The 21,165-nt window shown below is 33.9% G+C and overlaps 1 protein-coding gene across 1 annotated transcript in view; it reads left to right on the top strand.

Annotated features, from left to right (window-relative positions):
• Window positions 1-21,165, top strand: part of LOC124365914 (bumetanide-sensitive sodium-(potassium)-chloride cotransporter-like) — a 66,870-nt gene that overhangs the window by 8,821 nt on the left and 36,884 nt on the right. Inside the window, 1 exon segment of the mRNA XM_046822036.1 lies at window positions 13,720-13,809. Coding sequence (XP_046677992.1) covers window positions 13,720-13,809 — 90 coding nt within the window.

Genomic DNA, 21,165 nt, shown 5'->3' with positions numbered 1-21,165 from the left:
TTACATTTTTACGAGATATATCACAGCCAGGCTTTAGTGTTTCTCCGTTTTTACTATAAGTATTTATTGTTAGGTAAGTCGTGTGACTAAGACCTGAAGTTTGAAGAAGGCAGCAACATTGTAGAATATCATAATTCTGGACCCTGTAAGTGGAAAAGCATTGGAAAATCAAATTAATACCATTTTATAGCGTGATTCATACCTTGCAGGATTAAACGTATAATTTCAAAATATAGCTTTAACAATATTTTCAACTACCTAATTTAGGGAAAGTGCGTTAGTAAAGAAATTATGCTTTTCTCCTTCGTATGGAGAAAAGAGTGGATTTATTGTTGGGTTCATCTCACTGAATGAGGTGAATACCGAATACTATGTGAATACTAGTGAATACTAGGTGACGGTAGGAAATTTGTATTTTCTGTAGGAAATACCTACAAATTTCCTACAAGATGAGGCCCTTCCATATTATTTCAAATTTGGCACCGTTCTTTATCCCCTGAACCAACTAGTTTATTTCGGGTACCCAGGGATTAGACAGGGATCCCTCTTCAAGCTTTATACCAAGGACTTTGTAGGCATGGAAAATTATTACTTTCCTACAAATCTGTCTCACTATGATATTCGGCGAGGAACCTTCCTTCCTGTATCGAAACAGCAACACAATAATACACATCATCTTCGCCCTCTGCCATGACGACATTTCTAATCTGGTGAAGGGATTTCCTGAAAAATCTGTGGTTGAGCCTGATACAAGCCTCGTCATCCTTGATGAGGCGAGAGCCCTGAGTAACTGCTGGAGCCCTCATCCCATCTGTTCTGGCAAGCTCGCAGAGTATCCACCCTGGAAATCACAGACTGTACTCGAGGTGACGTAAATCACCATACCAAACAATCAGGAGGTTGGGGGTAAAAGATTGACTTCTGAACCAAACCGTCGGTGAACACACTGGTTTTCTTACCCAGTCTTTCTTCAGTATTATATAATAGTCAACTGTTCTTCGAATATCCTCAACAACTTTGGATCTTCACATAATTGGAAGATTGTCAGACACTGAAGTTCCTTTGCAACCTCTCCAACAGCAGCATAAAAACTCTTATTATATATAAACAAGACGCAAAATATCTTGAGAAATTCATAAAACGTACATGTACACGCAAGTGCAACAAAACCTACGTCCTTGCACTTCCAATGAACGTGTAACAAGTATTGTTATTTATTTATGGTAGTGGTAGCCCTGCGATGGTACACACAGCAGACCTGATATAGATAGACCCATGTTGACTTTATCGTGTTTTATCGCCCATTCAACGCCCATTAACTCGCTCCAGTCTGACCGACAACTCGCCCATTCACAAGACATCTACGTCCAGAGTTACCTGAAGTATCCTGATTACATTGGAATGTAAGATTGAATCAGGGTCGCCAACAACATTTTTCAGGAAGTTTGTAATACAATACAATTTAGAAATAGAACTCTTTTGTCCTCCCTAGACTTGTTTATAACTATTAAAATACGAATATTCAAAGAGGATTTCAAAGTGCAAAGTGAACTTATATGAAGAATTCTCGGTTGAAGTTGCCAGTACACAATTGAACAACGCATTGCAATAAGCCTATCCTAGCCACCTTACTCAGCAATTGTCAGATTTACTGAAAATGTCATCTTTCAAGGCATGAGTTAAATACTGAGGCACAATCTATGCACTTTTTAACCATTGAAAAGTAGTCATTTAAATTATTCACACACAAAATCTTTAATAAATGTAACCGAACGAAGCAGAAGTTGCAGTTTATAAATATTAACCCGTATGTTAAAACAGGTTAGAATTATCTAAAATGAGCCAACCTCAGAGTACCGCAATTCAAAAAGCTTCAGAAGTATTGTAATGGAAATAAACATGAATTAAGTTTCAAAACGTATGTGTTCCATATCGAACAGACATCCATACGGAGGAACCAAAAAGAAAATGGATTCTGACTGCGGAATTGCAAAACGATCGAGGATCGTCGCTACTTCTGACTACAGCCTCTGAGAATGAATGAATGAATTTCCTCCATTGGTTTACATTTTTACACAAAGTAATAAGAAGTTTCTTGGAAATAACCTGAGCCATCTCTTCCAGTTCTGATGTCTGTGTCCACTGTACTAGTAGACCTATTTCTTATCAGTCGCACTTTTACCCACTGATAGCATGGCTCACTGCGGCACTGGGCGTGCCTTACCTTACTACAGCTTAATCCTACGCCTAAACAAGCCTTCATTATAATAAAATTAAACAATAATCTTAATATTAAATAATTAGGTATTTTAGTACTTTTGCAAATTAAAGTATTTGAACTTTATGCTATAATTTCAAACATGTTACGTACATCCTTTTTTAGAAGACGAATTTTTAAATTAGATAAAAAAGTGTTAAGATTTTGGGTTTGTTTAAATGCAACGGGCAATATGTTAAAAGCAATTAGGTGGTAAGAATACAAAAGAATTCTTAAAAGATGTTTTATTAACCTTTGGCCTTTTAATATTCCCTATTGCTAAACTAAGAGAACAAAGCGAATGATTGGCATCTCTGTTTTTGGAGACAATTTACTTTTTTAAGTATGAACTAACAGATTTTAAATTGATAAAGGTTGCGAATCTTATAAATTAAATAAATAAATGATTTTTTCTTTGATGCGAAATTAGGGCCTCAAGGCCCTTTCTTACATTTAACCTCATATGGAGACTAAAATAAACCAGTCTTATTTTAAAATAATAAGTAATTTATTAAGTATAATATTCTACTGTAAACATTTTTCAGTAAACACCAAAAAAATACACCTTTATTGGGGAATATAAACTAATCTTATGATGAAACAAAAGGTGTATAAACATATGCATGAACATTTTGCTTAGGCTACATATAAAATAATGATAATGTACTCGTATAATATATGTAACATTACAAACATGTTCTGCCCATGCATGCTACTCATGCCACGCAAACCACAGCGAGAGACATATTCCGACCCCAACCATCCGCCTCAAGTAGAGCTCCTTCAGTAACGCCACGAAGCAAGGATGATTCTCTAAGAATGTTATGCTACGAGAAAGAGAATTTTAAAGACGGAATGCCGTTACCACAAAAGACTTTTCATTTACATCACTTCAATACATCAGTTCTGTACAATGGCACGTGAAACACAGATGAGTTCTACCCACTTTGAGAGACAAATTGGAAACGGTTCAAGAAATAATTCGGAAACCCATAATTTAAAACTAAATGGGCAATCATAAAAAACTGTATTGATCTGAGGTCATTCTACTTAAAAATCTTTGAATTAGTGTACAGTACTTATAGTAAAGTATAAATTAAATTAGTATATTTCGTGCAGTAAAGTAGTATGTACGAATCGATATTCATATGCCATAAGCATGATAACGGCATGTCTTATTGTAGTATTTTACTGTCCGTTTACGTGTACATAAAGATTGAATAGTAATTTATATAAAATACATACATAAAATTATATTCAGATCATAAGAAAAATATGGGTACAAGGATAGAACCCTGTGGAACACCTCTTCAAATGATAATAAGGACCATATCTAAAAGCATTATCTGAACAAACGGTGAACTGTAAACTTTTTAAGTCACAGAAATCTGAGGATTTGGCCTTGTTTACATTCACTGGTTGTTCACCGGAGATATTTTTAGCCGCAGACGAAGTTGTGGTAGTGCGCAACAATATATGTCAGATTGTCTCGTTAGGCATTCAGGCCAAGATTGTCCACAACGAGCGCAATTGCTCCAAAATGACACAGCGGACAGGACGTCGAGCTTAGACGTTGTCTTCCGCGGTATCCACCGACATTACATTTTAAATAGGCATCACACTGTAAATAAAAATTTGGCAAAATATTAAAATACAATCGATTTTTTAATTAAATTTCACTTTTCTAATTCTCTAAGTCGCTCCACGGACTAACAGTTCCGTCAGACTCCACAGATCAGTCCATGCTAATTTCATGTTTTCATTGTATCTACAATCCTTACAATTTAGGAGGTGAGTGATTTTTTTAGAGATATACCACCAAATGGTACAAATATACCAAATATACCACTCAGTCTTTACACAATGGGAGTAAAAATGGAATTTGAGAGGCCTCAGCAAAAATTACAGGCATATAAAGTGGGTGAAAGACTAGGCATCCCCGCACACCCATAAATATGCGATATATTCTACGTCGTGAAGAATATATTCCATCTAGGTCGTGGGGAATTTAAGCCACTCACATCCATCCTGCGAATTTCCGTTCTGCAATGGGATCAGCAATCGCTTTTGGCATAAGTTTATGTTATATTGGAGTTTATTTGATTATGTTCATTTAGGGTTTTTTGTTCTTTAGGATAAGAATCTGAGAAATTGCACTTAGTCCTAAAAGGATCTTTGCGCTTCTCCCGCAGTGATAGAATATTCTGGTTGGGTAAATTTGAAGATAGAAGCCGTCTTCAGTCGAAATCCAAGAGGAAGAATTTTGTGCATTCATTTCAATCATGTCTCCATGGAAGAAGGGGAGGGCAGCTCTGTGCCACTCTCCAGCCAAAACAGGCAGGGGGTGGCACGCTCTTATGTATAGGCCAGCAACAGCCCTTAACACTTAAAGAGCCTCACCAACAGTCATCTCCACAGCAGGCGAGGCCTACCGATCTACCCTTGCACCTCGGAATCTCGACATTTGCAGTTAGTGATGAGCCGCTGCTGGACATACATAAGGTTCAACTGGAAGTCTTAAACCATTCAGAAGCGAATTCTCCTAGGTGTGAAGTTAGGTTAGGTTAGGTAAGAGCTATAAGAACAATTGTCCTAGATTTTGTACTTTCTACGTAACAATTTAAAAATTAAGATGTATGAACTTGTTTGAGATATGGCAGCAACGTTTTAGAGGAAAATAATAATTATAATATATGTAGTAATTTACCATATAATGTGGTAAATAAAACAACTTCATTAGTAACGAGTGGTTCAGCAGGAGTATACGAGATAAATGATGCTCTCAGCTAAACTGCTAAGATCATAGCAGTTTACTTGTTCACTAGGATTTTATGCAATGGCAAACGATTAATTTTTACAAAAGCAAGACATTAATGTATCTGTCAAATCAGATTAATTATTTTTCCTTTCGTGTACTACGTAAATAAAACATTTTAGTTTTATGTGTATGTTTTATTTTATGACAGTGTAAATGTTTCTGTAGGTTTTGGTACTTGCAGCGCAAACGTTCAGAAATCTAAAAAGTTTAAATGCCTAGGACATTACCAGTTTTCTGTGAATTAATGAGGCTAATTTGAGCAAGTCGTTTCTACGAAGTCACAATGAAAACTGCTAAAGGACTAGACAAGGGCCGAGCTAGAGTAACGAGGGGAGATTGGATAATGGCATGAAACAACTGGGACGAGAGCGTCGCGAACGAGAGAAGTGCTGGATCTCAGACTCCCCATTGCGGGTTGGGCAAGCCACGCATGCAGACATTACAGTCCTCGTTATCGTTTAGTTGTTATTTGGGTTCTAGGCAAAGTTAAATTCTTCAATAAAACCTGACAAGTATACGGTCCTACATTATGCTTACTTGTTTTTTAATACCGTCAAGAAAGTAAGGTTAAATAAATATACGAACAGTAAATGCAGTATTTTAATTGTTTATATAATTTTAATTACGAGGCACTGATTATTTTTCGCTCTAGCTCTGATTATTTTGTATAAATCTCGTAATATTATCATTGCTATGGCATTTTGAAATTATGTTTTGCTTTTAACAACTGCATTTGGCTTAGAAGTGAAATGAACCTCTTAAAGTAAGAATAATGATTATTACATGACAATGCCTTTGAGCTCTTTTCTTGTATTATTCTTGTATTTATTGTATGGTTTCACTTTAACAGTATTGTCTAAATTTCCATACAACCTCTTGATTTTCTTTAATACTTCAAAAGATTTTACAGAATCAATAGTTAGTCCATTTTAATAGTAATTTTAGTTCATACATAAACGTATTAACGATGACGAACGAGCGATAATGTTTTTTCAAAGTGACATGCTGAACACCTTAAAACATTTAAAACAAAATATAAAAACGTATTCTGATTTTGTCAGAAAACACGATTGCAAGTAAATTGTTTTTGCTATTGCTCTTGATGAAAATAATATGATCAAATTTAATTTTAACGCACCTAACTCTGTAACTGTTTAAAATTGTATATACATAACTAGTATTACCATTTTATGCTTCAGCATTCAAAAATTTAAAAGAGAACAATTAACTTAGTTTAGAAAAATCAGGTATATAAATCAATTTGGGTAAATGTAAGAGATTGCAATAGGATTTTTTTAATGAAAATAACTAAACTTTGCTACATAGCTACATAATTTTCACCGTCATATATTCCATTAATGACAAACCTTTTATAGTCCTAAAAATGTTTAATAAGGATATTTAGGATTTCTCATAACTTCGTCTCAGATTCAAACGAATTTCAGGTTTTGGTATAAGTTGGATATCCACTCTCACGTTTTTGGAGTTGGATGAGTAAAAAAAAGAATGATCAAAGTAGCTGTGCTCTTTCTTTCCTTGCCTCTGCCAATCTTTTTTAGTCACATGTATGTTCCTTGTTCTTTTTATTTAGCTCACAGTCCATAAAAGAGTAACAATAAAAGAAGGCTAGTCTTGATCATAAACCTCTAAACAATTAAAACTAATGAATACTATAATTGGAGAGCAATTGTATTGCAAGATATACATTTGTACTGCCATGACAGGAATCAGGTATTTCTGAAACAAGTAAACGTTCGCTGTTGGAGTGAATTGATTCTTTATATTATAGTACATTTTTGGTAATTTCATTGCGTATCTTATTAAAATAAGCCTCCTTTTCAGTTTGTTTGAGTTTAAAAGTGTATGAAATGTATGTAGTGTGCGTGTTATTAGAGTTTGCGTCTAGGCAAAATGGCGTTTTATATTTACATCGTAATAATTGGACGAATTAATAACGTATACTCTTAACCTGAAGGGACATTTACAACTGGTATCTCTTTTTTGTGCCCGAAAATAAAAAAATTGGCCATGTGAAACTGATAGGAAACTTTTTTTAAATATTACAAAGGAAAGGAGAATTCTTTTTTTATAAATTCCTCAATGTCAATATTTTTCCCTTTTATACTAACGAGACTTTCTTAAAAGAAGAGTTCTCTTCTTCTATGAAATGACCTTCAAAAGAAACAAAACCATCTAACGATGAATAACACGCTACACTGTACATACAATGAAGCCAATAATTATTAGTTACATTATGCCAATGATTTAATACAAATAACGTATTGTATGACATAGGGGTACATATTTTATGTAAACACTTCTTGTACTGCATGTTTATTTTTGTGTAGAGTGTTTTTTACATTGTGGCATTTGTAAAATTCAATTCGGCATAACCTTAGATCTTTACTTTTTCCATCACGAAAACACTCAGATTGAAAACATCATAAAGCCTTTGGTTTTTATAGCATCAAACAGAGACAAATTGCCTGTATCAATATGAATACTCTCCACAGTGCTTAATCTTGTGTTATTGTCAGCTTGGTGAAATTTCGAGTGACAATTTGGTTTAAAATAGACCGGTTTGTGCACGTAGAGCTTCAGTCAGTGAACTGAGAAATAGAGCATTATGGATACACTGCTGGTTACATAACAAATCAATATGCGACCGCACTAAACGTTTTAACTGAAGCGTTATAATTTCCAAGGAGCTAGTTGCATGTGTTCAGCCATTGTTTTCAAACACTCAAAGTTGCTTTATAAAATTATTCATTTTAGATATTAACTCTACTCTATCTGCACAGTTTTATAATTTTGTTTATATTTGCGTGGTTAAAACCCATACAAACTTATAAGAAAAAAGTGCCGCCGTTTCATGTGAAAATCATAAAGTTTGACTTGTCTCCTAATCGGGATTATGAGATTAATATTAAGCTAAGCCCCAAGACTAAATGCGAAACAAAGTTTAAACGGGTTTAGTAGTATATACGTTAGAACATAGTTACAACTTTGATTATTACACTCATAATCATGTTTGTAATAAATTATAATAAACATATAAACACACATAAATGATGGTTTAGGTGCATGATTACATATACAGCGTGTGACAAAAAGGTTGGGCTTGCTATGCATTTTCAGATTTTATGTGTGATTCTAAGCTAAAAAGTAAGATTAACTTTTCCAAGCGTACCTTTAAAGTGTTCGCTAAACTACGTTCGTAAAGTGCTCGCTTATGCCTTGACGGATTCCACTGAAAATAGTACCGTTGGAATTGCAATAAACTTCTCCAGCAATAGTTGGGGTCTAGTACATTTTTTATAACTATACTAATTTTTTGTTATGTGACTTTAAACAGACGCCATTTTGTTAATATTAAAGAAAATAACAAAATTATTTTTTATTTTCCTCTTATCTATTTAAACCCATGTACCAAATTTGGTTTATTTAACTTTACTAGTTTTAGAGATAATTATTTGTAAATAAAAAATGGCGGCTAGCGGTTAAACGAAGTGGAAATTGGAAAAAGGTTATTCTTCATTTTTAGCTTAGAATCACACACAAAATTTCAAAATACATAGCGAGCCCAACCTTTTTGTTACACCCTGTATATCCTGATTACCTCCCCTTAGGCCTACTTCTTTGAAATGTCCACCTCGAGTCGTTTCACTTAAACCATTCATTGTAAGATAATTAATCAAAATTGGGAAAATACACATCTAGTCATTGGAATATTAAGTAGCAGTTGATTAGAACTTGAGGAGTTGTGATACATTTGCTTGTTTTTATGTGTGGGTATTCGAGTGTTTTGTACAACATTGAATACTTGTTCATCACGAAGTTATGAATGATTTGAAATTGGTATTGAGTCAAATATTTGATTCTATTTTCAATTACGTAGGATCCTGTTATTAGATGCAAGTATTTATTCAATGATTCATTAAATCATCCAACCATTTAATTCGATTGATTAATTGAAGTTGATTACATTTTAACTACATGGACCGTTTATTTAGTTTTAAATATTTTATCGAGCTCCAATAATTAAAATTTTATTTCTTAAACGTAATCCACTTAATTTTAAGATTGATAATATCCGAGTTAGATATAAACGAGTCTCTGATTATTCTTAGACACATTGAGGAGATTGAAACACTGCAATTATTGCTGATTTTTTACTGTTTAACAAGAAATTAGTAGTGCCTACATCACTAAATTGATTTTGTGATCTTCCTCCGAAAGGAAGACAATCCATAAAAATATAAATAAGATTGGGCCCAGAATATACCATTGAGGAACACTAATTTCGACTAATTCTGAAATTGACCGAATGATATCAGTTGAGTTAGAAAATTAAATAATCTAAATTCTCGTAATATAAGAAATCTATATATTGACCTGTAGAAACTACTAAGATCTGAACAATCGGCTATTGTCACAGAAGATGCAAAATGAAAGTTATTTTTATGAAGCAACAGTGGTTGTTTTACAGTGGAATTAAACAATATGTAGGAAAGTTAACATGTTTTTCTGTTAACTCTGTGCTTACATATAAAAATTAAATACTTCACTTGATGAACTGAGATGGACTGGATTTATCATTTCACCCCGTCTTCAATCAGAACCTACATCATTAGATTCAGCGAAACTTGTAGTTTCTCGTATATTTTTATTGCGTAAGTTAAATGTTATTAAATACAGTCCCAAAGAGTCACGTTTTTGTTTGACCATCCCTAACTCGACGTGACTGGAAACGGCAATTATTATCTCGTCAACTCTTACTATAGCCCAAGGACGCACAACGTACGATTGTGGACGTTGTGGTATAAGACAGCGCAGATAGCAGTTAGCGGCGTATCATCTCTGCATGTCAAACACCACTAAAGTGATTGGCAGAGGAAGAACCTCAGCAGCCGCACCGGTACGCAAGATTGGAGCCTTCCTCTCATTATCCACTCTATGGCGTACGTTAAGTTTGATGAATGGGGTGACGATTGGCTCGCCCGAGGTCGCCATTCATTCCCCACTGCAGATTGACCTCTTTCGTCGGTGACCTCGACAGGTGGACGCCCTCTAAAAATGAGAGTTAAAGAACGAGGGTTGATTTATCAAAAACAATTTCGAAGACTTCACCGGAATTGACTGGACGTTTCTTGTTGAGCTGGAAACAGTGACCTTTTTTAAAGACGAGTTTCTACTTGTAGGGAATTACAAAACCTATAAAGAATGGTACACGTATAAACCCTTTATATAAAATTTCACCAGAAAAAAATAGAAAACTTTTGCCATTTTGAAATAGTTGACTCTGATGTTTAAGTTACGTAATATTCATCGTGCATAAGATTGAATGTTGATTCTTTGGGGAGGAATCAAAGTTTTTAGGTCTTTATAAAAGTAATTTTAAATTTCTCTCACTTTGATAGTATTTGATAAATCCAACCATATACTGTAGTAAAACCTATTTTGATGGGGAATCTACTTTTATTCCTAATTTCCCAGCCTAACGGGCGGACTTATGTAATCGCCCCTGGTTATATGAGCATTATAGTTTATGCAATGCAATACGATGCCGACTTTATAGAATCTTAAAAAATGGTGCTTGCTTGGATCAAGTGTCCTTAATTAGTGTGCAAATATTACCACCATAAAGTCTCCACTATATGAGTCTATATGAAGACTCATATAGAGTTGTAAAGAAGGGGATTTCTCCAATGTCTATAACTAATTTTAGGGATACTTGTAGTATATTTACCACTGTCTGATCTGTCCGCGCGGCCGATGGTGTACTAGTTATTCACGAAACATCGTCTTTACCTATGCACTACCATTACATGATTAATTTAAAACTGAACTACCAGAACACCTTTTATTTGAATATAACCACGAGAAAACTGAATAAATCAGTACATATTCCAGTGCTTGCCTCTTGGGTCACGGGAAATACCGAAGCGATGGACTCTGCAGGGAAACCTGATGTTTTTGGAAAAGACCCCCTCTCCCCCCACCTGGCCTATCTGTCCATAAACTAGTACCCACAATACTAATGATTTAATTCACACGAAATACACGAGTATGAGAGGCGGATGAATACTTGCAGCATGTGGTGGTACTTTTCACCCTCTGAAGTTCATGTGGCAATCTCGGAGGACATTAATCGTCATTCCTCAGCGCAGCCGTGAAGTTTGGCCCAAATTCAACAAGAACCTCGAAAACAACAAAAACCTACGTCAAGTAATCATGCATGATGAGAAGTGCACGAAACTCTGTTACTTAGTTAAAATCCGGCATAATTATTTGTCATCTTCGATACTTAGCACGAGTTTTAATAACACGCAGGAGGTTGCTTATTTACACGACTTTAAAGAGCAAATATATTGCAGATCTCGAGCTGAGATATGTCTTTTTCATCTTTTTTACATTTTCCTTGGGGTTAACCTAGAGATTCTACCATTATAGCCCGAAAAGATATCCTTAATCAATATCCCGACGCTATATTGGTCAATTATCCCAGTTTTCGTCTTGATTGTTTTTCTTCTGTGGCCCTTTGAAACAATGACGTTCAGATTTCCCTGAAGTTCAAAACCGTCAGTCGAACTATGAAGTTCTCTAGCCCATCGCTCCTCCCCTTAAGTACTTTGCAAATATCTGCTTTACACCGTTACACGTAAGGACAATAGAAAATTTAAGACATTATCAGCAAAACCTTCGTAAAAACAACTACCGGTGGTCAATTCCTTCCGCCATATTAAAGTGATGAGTTAAAACTTTATAGATACGCTTGATGATTATAGATACAGATTAATCTTTATTAAATATCTACACAAACCGTCCAACAAATCTTTTAGTTTATAAGGTGTCCCACAATTCCATAATTCAAGGATATTACATCTTGTTACCTCTTCATCTTATCCAAAACCGGTTTCAGATGTTCATAAATTCATTATTAAACAGTCCTGAGAACACATCTTAAAGCAAAGGTAAAGTCACTTACAGAATGGCCATTGCCGTAAAAGAAGGTTTGTACAAAAAAATATGTATATACATGTCTGTCACATCAACTAGTATTGTGTGTAATGAACAGGCAATACTATTAATCTTATACGTGTTTAAAAATTGTTAAATCATTTCTTTCACCGATGGATGACATGAAAACATAATTTTTCACAACCTAAACTACGTTCGTATCCAATTTTAAAATAACTGTATTTTTTAAATAAAGACTCGTCTAGTCTAAAAGAATTCAATGTTCCCTTTATTCCGTATACTGTTCCTGTCTATGACTTTGCTTGATCGTAAATAGGGAGTGAATATCCGAAACTATGCATAAACACTACCACTATGTAGAATATCAACAGTGCATTTGTGTTTATGTTCTGCACCAACGTTATGAAATAACATACTGGGACTTAAAATAGAGGATCCATAATTCCTACTTCATCATCTCTAACGCAGTTTTAGTCCAGTCGTGGTACTCCCTTTGATATGTAATTGGCTGGAAAGTGTTAGAAGTAATGGAAACTTTGTGGTAACTTTCTAACACTTAAAATAAGTACATATGTCAGTAATTATCCTGAGATAAGTGAGGTATATTGAGACTTGTCTAGCAAAGTCGGAGGTGGATAATTCTGGTTGTGACCGGACCTAGGCAGTTAGTAGTAGGTGGTTAGTTCTGGCTGGACCACTTACACGCATGCAATTGTCATTCTAATCCTTTACTCCTCTCAAAGTCCTTCTAACATCCCTGTCCTCTTCTCAGAGTCTTTCTAAGATTCCATTCCTTCTTCTCAGGGTTCTAACAGTCCTTTTCCCCTTTCTGGGAGCCCTAACAGTCCTTTTCTTTTAGTGAGAGCCCTAACATACCCACTCCTCAGTTCTTATAAACCTTATTTCAAGCCCTTTTCCCTTCTTAGAGTCCTAACATTTCCTTTCTTGTTCTCAGAGTACTTTTAATATTCCTTTTTCCACTTTTCAGAGTTCTTTTAACATGCCCTTTCCTGTTCTTAGTGTCCTAATATTCATTATACCCTTTTCAGAGTTATAAGAGACCTTTTCACCTTCTCGGAGTTCTACCATTCCCATTCTATCATGTCCTAGCATTACCATTCCTTTCTCTAGCGTAATTTCTAGCGTTAACCTTCCTCGTCTCAAAGTCTTTTAACATTTCCTTTTCTTGATTAGTTACAAGATTTTTCAGTTCAGTACATAAACTGCTAGAATAATTTAACTTTAAATATTTCAATTTGTGACAGAATAGCTCTCCAAACCGAGGCCGAAATATTTTAAGATTTAGAATTTGTTTTAATTTTCGACGCATTTTGAACCGGGAACCCCTTGATGAGACACGAGACCGGTCGTGTAAGCCTAATAATTAAGATTCCTTTTCTGCTTCTCAGAGTCATTTATAATTTTGTTTCTCTTCTCAAAGTCCTTCTTCATTTAAACTGAATTGTTAGATATACTTTTCTCTATTTATTTCTGACAAAGAGTATTATATTTGTTTGGCTACCCACCTATCTGTATATTTCATTGTTGCAAGCCAAATCCTAATTGTTATTTATATAAGAAGTTTGAATAGACAACATTGTATGAAAATATAACAAATAACAGTTAGTATTTTAGTTGTAATTTGCTTCTTTTCTGATAACAGGCAAAGCGGCGACAGAGCACTTACAGCATTCTCAGCAGAGAGCACAAAAAGGGGAAAATCATCAAGTTTGGATGGTTGGAGGGAGTTTATGTAAGTAAAAATTGCCATTTCTTGTAAGCTATTGTAATTTCAGAAAAAATATTGTTTGCCATTATACACACACATTATAAATAACACACAAAAACTTACATATTCATTACACATTTTACACGTCATGCTATATATTTTTGTTCGTTATTCATTCGTGTTCTTCCTGATAGTTTGAAGAATACAAAAAGTAATTTAATATTTATTTTAGTGAATACTGACTTTCAACAAGATTGTGTTCAATAAACTGTCCGCACGTCAATTTGACCCATAATAAACTTAGCCTACACACACACACACACACACACACACACACACACACACACACACACACACACACACACACACACACACATATATATAATTTTAATTTCACTTAAACTTCTCAAAACCTTTACATTTTCTGAAAAAAAAAAAAAAAACTAAAATGTGTAGTATATACTAAGGTTATACAGTTTTTCAGCAAAATGTAATATAACTATGTCACATATGTTAAAATGACATATTATTGTACTCCGTTTATTTACAAATGCATTTATTCTGTTTATCTCGTTGCTGTCAAGGTTACACTTAACACCAATATAAAAATGTTCACTAACGCTCAGTCAAATTGTATGAAGAGACATGCACCATCATCGAACTCTACGCTACCTACATCAAAATGAACCTTTATACTAAACTTCAACTCTATTAGGTCAGTTCGTTTTTCAAGATATCTTGTGGACGGACAAACAGATGACATTTTCAACTGGTTTTGCTGTATAACGTGTGTTATACATTCAGAGGTATTTCCATTAACAATGAAACACAATCAATCCACTACACACGAAAAATCGTACACTATTCGTACGAAAAATCCCATTCAATCAAGAGTCCCAACTGTCTTATTGTAAATCCAAGTCAGCAATGTCATTTGTATGTATGTATATTTTTTATTTCATGAGAAGAGTGCAAATATAATAGAATTTTGAAGTAAATTCTAGTCATAATAGAGCAATTTTTATGAAAACATATTATATTAATCGAGGATGTAGTGAATGTTAGGTCGTATGAAAACCTTATGCCTAAAATGTTTTAGTTTTCAACCTATAATTTTATTTAGCGAATCTTAAATAGTTGAAACAACAAAGATTATGTAACAAACTATTTATGGACATAAAAATTGACTTCTTGATAAAACAAGTTTTTCATCAACTTTTTAAAGTCTTGAATTTAAACCAGTAATTTATAATAAAGCTCTCAGTAACTGTAGAATCAACTAAACATTTCACCTATTCACCATCTCTTTATTTTCAAGATTCTCTTTTTATGATAAATGGATATGCAAGGCCAAGATAACTTGTACCGGTACCGTACTATAAAACTTCGCACGTACTGTATATAACATAAATGTTATATTGCCTAGAGTTACAACTGTCTGACTGAACAGCTTTATAATCATGTGGTTGAGTTACAAATCTTAGAACGAAATTAGTATTTATGATAAATGGATATGCAGGGCCAAGATAACTTGTACCGGTACCGTACTATAACACTTCGCACGTACTGTATATAACATAAATGTTATATTGCCTATAGCCTAGAGTTACAACTGTCTGACTGAACAGCTTTATAATCCTGTGGTTGAGTTACAAATCTTAGAACGAAATTAGTATTTATGATAAATGGATATGCAAGGCCAAGATAGCTTGTACCGGTACCGTACTATAACACTTCGCACGTACTGTATATAACATAAATGTTATATTGCCTAGAGTTACAACTGTCTGACTGAACAGCTTTATAATCATTGAGTTACAAATCTTAGAACGAAATTAGTATTTATGATAAATGGATATGCAAGGCCAAGATAACTTGTACCGGTACCGTACTATAACACTTCGCACGTACTGTATATAACATAAATGTTATATTGCCTAGAGTTACAACTGTCTGACTGAACAGCTTTATAATCATGTGGTTGAGTTACAAATCTTAGAACGAAATTAGTATTTATGATAAATGGATATGCAAGGCCAAGATAACTTGTACCGGTACCGTACTATAACACTTCGCACGTACTGTATATAACATAAATGTTATATTGCCTAGAGTTACAACTGTCTGACTGAACAGCTTTATAATCATGTGGTTGAGTTACAAATCTTAGAACGAAATTAGTATTTATGATAAATGGATATGCAAGGCCAAGATAACTTGTACCGGTACCGTACTATAACACTTCGCACGTACTGTATATAACATAAATGTTATATTGCCTAGAGTTACAACTGTCTGACTGAACAGCTTTATAATCATGTGGTTGAGTTACAAATCTTAGAACGAAATTAGTATTTATGATAAATGGATATGCAAGGCCAAGATAACTTGTACCGGTACCGTACTATAACACTTCGCACGTACTGTATATAACATAAATGTTATATTGCCTAGAGTTACAACTGTCTGACTGAACAGCTTTATAATCCTGTGGTTGAGTTACAAATCTTAGTACGACATTTGAAGTTTGATCTCCAAAATAAACGTAAATAATTGTAAAAAAACTATTTACAGTTGTCAAATGAAATCACGATAATAATTTTAGCTTCATACGATGTATGCTAAACACTTATTTGCCCTTATTTTTAGTCGGAGAACTAGAGAGATGTCTCATTAAAAATATGTAACTTAATGCACACCCAAAATCTTTTTGAAAAACTCACAAACTGTTTCTATTAATCGTTTGAATTAAAAAAAAAAAATCATTTTACAGGAAAAACTGAACAGCGTTTCGATACGCATTAATCTTTAAAATGAGACATATCCTATACTTCAAAGACAGAAATGAGAGCGTAAAAGCATTTGAAGTCAACTTTGTTCTTTGTTATAAAACTCTAAGTCGTTGCACTACAGCCGGCGTTTAAGACATTTAAGTTTAAGTCTGGTAAATTGTATTACTGTTTGAACTTGATTAGCTGTTCTCAAAGAGAACTATAGTCATTGTAAGAAAAGGGATATTATAGTTATATAAGAAATGTGTCAGTTATTCCATATTAAGACTTAATACTAACTAGGACATTCCTTCTTGTGGAGAGTTAATAAATAAACAATGAGGAGGGTTAAAAAGTTTAAAACTGTTTTAATTTTATAAAAATGCACTCCCCCAAATATATTTTAAACACCCTTTATGTTTACTGAATAATATTAAAAAAGACGAAATTGATATGTCACTTCTCCCCAAACGTGTCATTTGTATACGCTAAATTTCTGACTGATACTTGTTAATGAGTATTTAAAAAATACCATGTATGAAATTCAATAATATACTTTTATATCCAGAAATTTGTTTACAATTTTTTAGCTTTCATGGATTGTGTTTTAACTAAATTGATATGAGTTTCGCAGCTTGGATTTATATTATGATACTCATGTCCCTACCCATCCTATCACACTTTTTAATATTCCACTCAAGCAGTGGAGCACCCACAAATCCTCTCTGGGGGTTGTTGGGGGTATGGAAAACCCTCCAGATCAGTAGGGGGTTCGGGGGTCCTCCCTCGGGAGTTTTGTAATAGATCCTAGAATCGTTATTTTATATCACTTCTGAAGTAATAAAAAGAGGGACAAATCAGGAGTATAGAGTTTGCAGTATAAGAATTCTACCACCTATCACCAGGAATCTTATACAGGGATACTTAAAATCTTCTGCGATATATAAATTTTATATGAAATTTATTTAACTAAAACAAAATTTAACCGTAAAATTAACAAAATATTGAAAAAATAGTTAAGTCTAAATCACAAATCAAGACCAAATCTAAATCTTGATGTCTGAATCAAAATGTATAGTTATCCGAGTTTGGAAATTCACTACAAACTAACTAAGAGAAATACAATAACGGGAGTTACATTAAAATTTAGGCTGTTTATTACTATGTTTCTATATATAAAACTACTACAATAACTTGTAGTTTTTATATCGATAACAACAAAAAATTCCTGTTTATGGTGCTTTTCAACCAAACTGCAACTTTAAAACTTCATAACTCAGAAACTTGTTATGCGATTAAAACGAATTGTTTGTACAAGACATATACAAGTCTATTGTAATTGAATGTGTAATTTTAGAATAGTATGAAAATGAAGTTGTTATTAAATTACCATCTTAACTCCGGTCTTGAACGGGACCGGATGGTCCCAAAAATTGGCATTGGTCAAGTTATAGAGCTCTAAATCATTGTGCTGAGCGTGTAATTTTGAAAACCTTCAATTAAATCGTTTAATTATGAACACAGATTAATTTAAGAAGGTTTAGTTCATTTGTTGTAACCGACAACATCTCGTTTTTAACGCGCAAATCGTCAGACTACCCAGTTATTGTCTGGTAGTGACAACAAGTTACAACAAACTAACGCATTACAAATCTCGGCAACTCACTCACTACAGTGACAACTGATCACATCGGGACTAAGATACTCTGTACCGGGTACTCTTCTGCCTTGAGAGTACAAGTTACCGCAAACCGAAAATACCTGGTACAGGTTACTGTTTCAGGTAGGTATTTTTACGATGGAAATACTTTACACGTTTAACGCCATTCCTGGTACAAAGTAATCGGACTCGTTTAGCAGTAACGGTATGCATTCATTGTATGATTCTAAATCAGTACGAGTACCTACATTTTGTACTCTGGTTACTGAAAGTACCGGGTATACAGTTAGAAGCCATAAGAAATAGTAAGAACTAACCTCACTTACGTAGTTGCTGCGTGACGGTGAAATTAAAAATTGTTGCGTTTTGTACAATCTTGAATTATTACATGTACATTGTCCTGTATTTCGTAAATTAAAATAGTTATAACGTTTGAATTTATACATTTCATTATGATTGAATTCAAAGTTCCAACAAGAATGTTATTTTTAGTCGAAAATAGACTACTAGGCAATCGATTAATACGAAATAAAATATTCTTGTGAGGGGGCACTTCCCGTTTCAACCTGCCCCCCGTCGGTGCGCTTCGGTGCGCGGTGGACTTATGTAGTTTCCTTAGTCTTAGTTCTTTGGTAGGCTTATTTAATCATATATATATATATATATATATATATATATATATATGTGTGTGTGTATGATCAAATAATCATATATAATTATGTAATTTGTATATAATTTGTTCATGTAATGTGTATATATATATATATATATATATATATATATATATATATATATATATATATATAAACAAATTACATGAACTAACATAGCATGCACAAGTAGTAGACTATTGTGTGTAAAGGAAAAGGTTACAATTAAAAAGGGGTGTATTAATAAACCCAAGCCTATTTATATCCGAAGGTACCAAACTGCAACAGTTAGTTACACAACAAAGAGTAAGGAGCAGGATTATGGTTTCAGCAGGATGTGGCAGTTGGTATCAATTACCCCGTCCCGACTACACCAACCTGCGGCACAGTGTCGATGACATGGCCTACTTCCCCGCATAGAGGAAAAACAATAACAAACTTAACGTTGCTTTACAGTGTATGTTGTATATAATTGAACGGAACCTTATTGTTAATCCCCATAGCTACATGCATATTATTTATGATATTTCATCACCAAATACCAAAACAAAAAACTGCAAAAAATAATGTAATAACTTAAATGTAGGTAATTTATGATGAGAATTTCACTTCGTTATGTTTGCTATGATTCTTAAAATACCGTATGGCTTTTAGTCAATCTTTGGAAAATAAGTTTCCTACAGTACATATTTTGTATATACAGCTATTGTAATAACTCTGCAATATCCTATAATCATGACGATACAACATTCAACTGAACAAGACACCGGAAACTCTTTTTTTCAGCCGCCATTTTGTTTTTATCAAATGATTTTTTATCAAGGAAATTTTGAACAACTACAGTGATATTTTGCTACTACTTTATACTATTATATATAGTATAATATAGGTATTTTTAAAGACTTTAAATTTTTTTCAAGGATTAATTTTTAAATAGCGGCACATTAAAAACCTACACACATAAATATGAGCAAAAAAGTTTATAGGAAGGTACGTTTATTAGTTTTCCGTCTATCTCTCTGTATGTGTTTTTTATAAAAAAGTATATCTTTTCAACCAGTTAAGATAAAGTACTTTAGAATTGTATTAACCTTTAGTGCAATAAAAAACCTGTGCTAATATAAATTTACACAGTTTTTATATTATTACAAAATAATGTCTGATCTATACCGTTTAAACCTAGCTTACAAATTACTGTAAGCCTACCTTACAAAGCCTTCTACAAATTAATTTCATTTCATGTATCACCTTCATTTGTCCTACGAGGTGTGGCAGAAAAGTGATAAGACTGATTTTTTATTTGAACTATTTTATTTTTACACATTGGTTTTATCACCTTCCAAGTACCTAGTCTCCCTGTGCAGCGATACAGTGGTGGAGGCGTTGTTCCTACTTTCCATAACAGTGCTGGAAGGCTTCAACTGGTATCGCCTTTAGTTCCTTGGTTACGCTCTGTTGGATGTTTTCAAAAATACTAAGATGACAAGTTCCCTTTCAAGTGTTTTTTATCTTAAGAAACAGAAAGAAATTACAGGGACTGAGATCAGGTGAAGAGGGGGGGGGCTGAGGAATCATAGAAATATCTTTATTGGTCAAAAATGGTTGGTAGAGATTGCCGTGTGGTAGGGGCATTGTCATGATAGAGCATCCAATGGTCTAAAACGTCCGATCTGACTCGAAGTACCCTTTTCCTGAGCCGTTCAAGTACTTCTTTTTAAAAGACTTGGTTAACAGGTTGTTCTGGAGGCACAAATTCTCTGTGAACGATCCTCCTCCTATAAATTAAAATAAAAAGAAATAAGCATGGGCTTGATTTTCTTATTTATCGTGCGAGCTTTCCTTGATCAAGGAGATTGAGGAGTATGCACTCTTCGCTTTGTGGTTTTGTCTCGGGATTATATTCGAAATCACATGATTCAGTCGTGATCACGTGACTAAAAAAATGTGGGCAATTTACAATAATGTCAAGAAGATAAAGGCATACATTCTTGCGATTGTCTTTTTATTCAGTTGTCAGATTTTTTGTACTATCTTGGCACACACCTTTCTCATGTCCAAATCTTGTATCAGAATCTGATGAAGAGTGAAACGATTCAAACTTAACTCTATTCTCATTGGCCCTAATGTAAGTCGACGGTCTGCCCTCACTCGTTCGATGTTGAAAGCCTCCAAGAACGAGCTTCATCTTCAACTAACTCTTGACCCTGTAAAAGTGCCTTATGCCACCATAAAACTTGTGCTCTTGATAATGAATGTTCACCATAAGCTTTTTGTATCTTTTCGAAAGTCAAAGTCGCAT

The sequence above is a fragment of the Homalodisca vitripennis genome, chromosome 7 (genome assembly GCF_021130785.1).
Source record: "Homalodisca vitripennis isolate AUS2020 chromosome 7, UT_GWSS_2.1, whole genome shotgun sequence".
In the NCBI taxonomy this organism is placed as follows: domain Eukaryota; kingdom Metazoa; phylum Arthropoda; class Insecta; order Hemiptera; family Cicadellidae; genus Homalodisca; species Homalodisca vitripennis.
This window is presented reverse-complemented; position numbering and strand designations above follow the sequence as displayed.